General features: G+C 43.4%; 1 protein-coding gene and 1 long non-coding RNA gene across 4 annotated transcripts in view; both read right to left on the bottom strand.

Annotated features, from left to right (window-relative positions):
- Window positions 1-663: 663 nt before the first annotated feature.
- Window positions 664-1345, bottom strand: LOC107569093 (uncharacterized). The gene is made up of 2 exons (XR_001606862.1): window positions 1192-1345; window positions 664-1035 (listed from the first exon to the last, which is right to left on the bottom strand). It is a non-coding gene; the product is annotated as an uncharacterized lncRNA (long non-coding RNA).
- Window positions 1346-5247: 3902 nt separating this feature from the next.
- LOC107569091 (SURP and G-patch domain-containing protein 1-like) overlaps window positions 5248-5656 on the bottom strand; it is a 10718-nt gene continuing 10309 nt past the window's right edge. For all 3 annotated transcript variants that reach the window (XM_016255086.1, XM_016255087.1, XM_016255088.1), the window contains exon 9: window positions 5248-5407. In XM_016255086.1, the coding sequence (XP_016110572.1) occupies window positions 5274-5407 (134 nt within the window). In that variant the 3' untranslated portion in view covers window positions 5248-5273. The remainder of the gene's footprint in view (window positions 5408-5656) is intronic.

Here is a 5656-nt window from a genome sequence, read left to right as displayed (position 1 = left end):
TGAGGCTTCTACACACATACTGGGAGACATAATTTCAAGTCTCAAGATATCGCTTTAATCTCTACACGGAATATGTGTTTTATAACATTTAGACATTAATCGTCAGTGTTGGGGGTAATGCATTACAAGTAACGTGAGTAACGTAATCAGATTACTTTTCAAGTAACTACTAAAGTAACGCAATTAGTTACTTTTATGGAGTAACGCATTACTTTTAAAAGTAGCTTAACTTTCCCCAACACTGCTCATTGTTATTCTGTGTCTCTTCCAGACGCTTCTGGAGCCATACTCACCTTTCGTTCAAGCATACAACAATAAAGCTCCTCCTGATTCTGATTCATACTCTATTTTACTCCATGGACGGTTTCTACTTTTAAAACCCCATCTGTCACTCCACAGGACAATATAAACTGAGCTAGTGAAAGTAGAGACGACTCGAGCAGTGAAATAAATCAATCATTCCTAGAAACCCCTAATTATTTCACAATGCTTGCGCTTCACTTCTTCCAGACGCTGTTTGAGATCCTCCAGTATTTCACAACAAGCATCTTATTCTCAGAGTGCTTCATATGCTGCAGATATTAAACGCAGTACAGCTGACGGTGAATGCAGATCCACGAATCCATCAGCTGAACTGGAGAAGCAGCACACACACACGCACAGCGTTTCAAAGCACAGACGTTTAATTGATCTCACAGAGTCAAGGACACAGGGATGAGTTTAATCAGGACTGTAACGAACCCAACATGCCGGAGACGGTTTGTGCAGGTCGAAGCAGGTTTCATTTGTAATATCTGTGCTCATCACAATCCAGGGACTTGCACCGATGTTAATATTAGATCACACAGCTGACTATAGTGTGGGCTTTTACAGTTTTGAATAAATGTACTAAATCAGCATCTTTAAATAAACAAACAGAAACACACGAAGGGCTCGAGGCTGTGACGACTGAAATAAAGCACATCACAATTCAACCGGTTACGAGTAAACACAGGAGATGCTGCTGGTTCAGTAGTACGGCCTCCTGGGATTGTTCTGTGCGGAAACAGAAGAGATGTGTTACTGATCGGTTCGGTTCGTTTGGCTGGTACAGTTAATACAACACAAGCCCAGAACATCTGATTCATGGAAATACAACATGTGCAAACGCACTGAAATGGCTGATGGGTAATGAGTCTGTGAGAGGCTCACCAGAGGGTTCGGTCTGAAGCGATACGCCAGCATCATCCTCTTACGGAAAGCATCGTACTCATCGTCACTCTTCGAGAGTTCAGCGGGTCGGTCCACACCGAAGCCTGCGCCGTCCACCGCCGTGGAGCCTCTGCGCACACACACACACACACACACACACAGGTTTAAATTTGTGAAAAGTGGGGACTCTCCATAGGTGTAATGGTTTTTATACTGTACAGACCGTATATTCTATTGTCCTACACCAACCCTACCCCTAAACCTACCCCTCACAGGAGACTTTCTGCTATTTCAGATTTTCAATACACTCCATTCTGTGTGATTTATAAGCGTTTTGAAAAGTGGGGACATGGGGTAATGTCCTGAAAAGTCACCTTCTCCTTGTAATACCTGTCATACCTTTGTCATTATACAAATTTATGTCCTCATTTGTCACAAAAACGCGCACACACACACACACACACACACACGCACACAGACACAGACACAGCACTAGAGCTGTCAAAATGGCTGAAACACTAAATTCGAATTTTATACTTAAATATTATCAATATTCAAATTATATTCGAATTTAAAAAGGCATAATTTCAGTTAGAGGGAAAAAAGCTTTAGGCTTCTCTCCTGAGGCCACAAGAGGGCGCATTGGGCAAAATATTACTAATGCACGTTTATTCAAAGCATAATAAAATAACACTACTTTCTTTGCAAAAAGTGCATCATGTTTAAAATAATGTTCATAAACCATATATAATTAAGTTGCTTAAACAATTAGAAACAAAACAGCATCATGTATATGCCACAGCCATATCACCCTGCAGCCCAAGACTGGTCCCCCACTGAAGCTGAGCAGGGCTGAGCTGGTCAGTAGCTGGATGGGAGACCTCCTGGGGAAACTATGCTGCTGCTGGAAGAGGTGTTAGTGTGGCCAGCAGGGGGTGCTCACACTGTGTGGTTACTAACGCCCCAGTGTAGTGATGGGGACACTATACTGTCAACAAGCACCATCCTTCGGATGAGACGTTAAACCAAGGTCCTGACTCTCTGTGCTCATTAAAAACCCCATGGCACTTCTGGTAAAGAGTAGGGTGTAACCCCGGTGCCCCCCTGGCCTTTGTCAATCATGGCCTCCTAATAAACTGAAGTGACATGTGGCCAAGTATGGTTACCCATACTAGGAATTAGTGCTCTGCATTTAACCCATCCAAAGTGCACACACACCTGGGGAGCAGTTGGGGGTTCGGTGGCTTGCTCAAGGGCACCTCAGTCGTGGTATTGAAGGTGGAGAGCACTGTACATTCACTCCCCCCACCTACAATCCCTGCCGGTACGAGACTCGAACCCGCAACCTTTGGGGTCCGAGTCCGACTCTCTAACCATTAGGCCACGACTTCCCCACAATAATCCCCAACCACTTGATTGGCTCTGTCTCTCTCCTCTCCACCTGTAGCTGGTGTGTGGTGAGCGCACTGGTGCCGTTGTCCTGTGGCTGCCGTCACCATCCTTCGGATGAGACGTTAAACCAAGGTCCTGACTCTCTGTGCTCATTAAAAACCCCATGGCACTTCTGGTAAAGAGTAGGGTGTAACCCCGGTGCCCCCCTGGCCTTTGTCAATCATGGCCTCCTAATAAACTGAAGTGACATGTGGCCAAGTATGGTTACCCATACTAGGAATTAGTGCTCTGCATTTAACCCATCCAAAGTGCACACACACCTGGGGAGCAGTTGGGGGTTCGGTGGCTTGCTCAAGGGCACCTCAGTCGTGGTATTGAAGGTGGAGAGCACTGTACATTCACTCCCCCCACCTACAATCCCTGCCGGTACGAGACTCGAACCCGCAACCTTTGGGGTCCGAGTCCGACTCTCTAACCATTAGGCCACGACTTCCCCACAATAATCCCCAACCACTTGATTGGCTCTGTCTCTCTCCTCTCCACCTGTAGCTGGTGTGTGGTGAGCGCACTGGTGCCGTTGTCCTGTGGCTGCCGTCGCATCATCCAAAAGTGGATGCTGCACACTGGTGGTGGTTGGGGAGAGACCCCCCCCACATGATTGTAAAGCGCTTTGGGTGTACAACAATACACAATAAAGCGCTATATAAATGCATCATTCATTCATGTATGAATGTATAGTTTAATACAAAGGACCGAAAACCAATCACAGAGTACTTTTTAATTTAAAAACATGAGCAGTGGGAAAAAATGGCATAAAGTCTTTAGACATGTTTTTTTGTGACTGTGTGTGTGTGTGAGAGAGAGAGTGAGAGAGAGAGAGAGAGTGTGTGAGTGTGTGCACGAGTGTGTGTGTGTGAGAGTGTGTGAGTGTGAGAGTGTGTGTGTGAGAGAGAGAGAGTGTGTGTGTGTGTGCACGAGTGTGTGTGTGAGAGTGTGTGAGTGTGAGAGTGTGTGTGTGAGAGAGAGAGAGTGTGTGTGTGTGTGCACGAGTGTGTGTGTGAGAGTGTGTGAGTGTGAGAGTGTGTGTGTGAGAGAGAGAGAGTGTGTGTGTGTGTGCACGAGTGTGTGTGTGAGAGTGTGTGAGTGTGAGAGTGTGTGTGTGAGAGAGAGAGAGTGTGTGTGTGTGTGAGAGAGAGAGAGAGAGTGTGTGAGTGTGTGCACGAGTGTGTGTGTGTGAGAGTGTGTGAGTGTGAGAGTGTGTGCGCGCGCGCTTGTGTGCGTGAGAGAGTGTGTGTGTGTGTGAGAGTGTGTGTGTGTGTGAGAGTGTGTGAGTGTGAGAGTGTGTGTGTGAGAGAGAGAGAGTGTGTGTGTGTGTGAGAGAGAGTGTGTGTGTGTGTGACACTCATGTTAAGTGCTGTATTACTCTAGGGGTGTGCGATATTGACAAAAAATTGTATCTTGATATTTTCTGTGATTTTATGGATAACGATAATTAGAGCGTGTTATTGTGCTGGTCTCTTAAGCACTGCCGAAGACAGCTGACTCCTAAAGTTTTTAATATTCTTCATATTCTGTGTGCTCAGTTCACACTGATAGAAATGAATCTTTTTCAGTAAGTTTAAACAGATTTTTACATTTTATGGGCATTTTTACCTTTATAAAGCAATTCTTTCCAAAAGTGTCCATTATCTTTGGAGTCAAATTCTTACATTTAATCAGTGAATTAGAATAATAAGACATTTGGGCTGTTACCGAGCAAATTAAATCAGTATTAGTAAAATTAATCTTTGCAGTGCAGAGGAATCACAGAAGCTGCGTCTGAAGAGGCGTTTAGACGTGTTACACACAAGACATGAATGCATTTAACCTGCAGTTACTAATGCAGAAATACTGTGTTGATCTATTAAACATAAAACCTTGAATACTGATATATGAAATGATTTAAATAATAAAAGATACTATAAATGTGAAATTAAACCCGCCATTCATTCAGGAACGAATCACTGTCGTGTTGCTCAGAGACGCAGAACAGCGCTGTGGCTGTGTTTGGAATTATTTCTGTTGTAGAAATAGTGCAAAAACATTTTCTGGCCCCATGTCTTGAATTTGTGATCATTTTAAATGTATTTTAATAGACTGAATCATGCAGTTAAAGAACGCAGTCTAATATACGCACACTAGTCTAGACTTCAACAACTGAAGTCAACAATTAAAATAACAATTACGATATTATCGCAGACAATATATCGCACACCCCTACATTACTCTATAATCTCAGCTGCTTGATTGTTTATATCGTCACAAATGTAACTATCATCATCCAGCTCTAATCTGATCAATGCGACTGTAAGGCATGAAGATATTATGATATAAACAATAAAACAAAAAAATTATGATAAACACTGACATGATTTTATGTAAAGCTGCTTTAAAGCAATGTGTATTGTGAAAAAACTGCTATATAAATTTAATTTACTTGAAATTTTTTATGAGAGAATCATTGCAGGGTAAAAGGAGGTGAAAATGGTGAAGAACTTCCTTTTAACGTACAAACTAGACTCAAAATTTCCTGGAAATCATATTTATAAATCTCTTAATAATTATGTGTGTTTTACTTTCAGTTTCAGCACTAGTTCGTTTCAATGTTATGGCATGTGACTCTTAACGACATGATTGACAGTTTACGGGGTTTATGGGTAATGTGTGTGTGTTCGTACTTCCTGTTGTTCTTTGAGTTGTTTCTTCTGATCGTCTGACAGCTCCGTCACGCCCACCAGACCCACCGGCTTCCCCTTCTTATATCCCAGACTGCTCAGCTCCTGATCTACACACACACACACAGAGTACAAATGAGGACAAATTATGCATAAAGACGTAAAAGAGTGTGATTCTGTGTGTGTGCGTGCGAGTGATTTTGTGTGAATGTATGTGTGTGTCCGTGTGTGAGTGTGTGTGTGTGTGTCCGTGTGTGAGTGTGTGTGTGTGTGTCCGTGTGTGAGTGTGTGTCCGTGAGTGTGTGTGTGTCCGTGTGTGAGTGAGTGTGTGTCCGTGTGTGAGTGAGTGTGTGAGTGTG

This window comes from Sinocyclocheilus grahami, unplaced genomic scaffold (assembly GCF_001515645.1).
Source record: "Sinocyclocheilus grahami isolate Dianchi unplaced genomic scaffold, SAMN03320097.WGS_v1.1 scaffold1310.1, whole genome shotgun sequence".
NCBI lineage: Eukaryota > Metazoa > Chordata > Actinopteri > Cypriniformes > Cyprinidae > Sinocyclocheilus > Sinocyclocheilus grahami.
The sequence above is the reverse complement of the archived record's forward strand: the minus strand, read 5'-3'. Positions and strand labels throughout refer to the sequence as shown.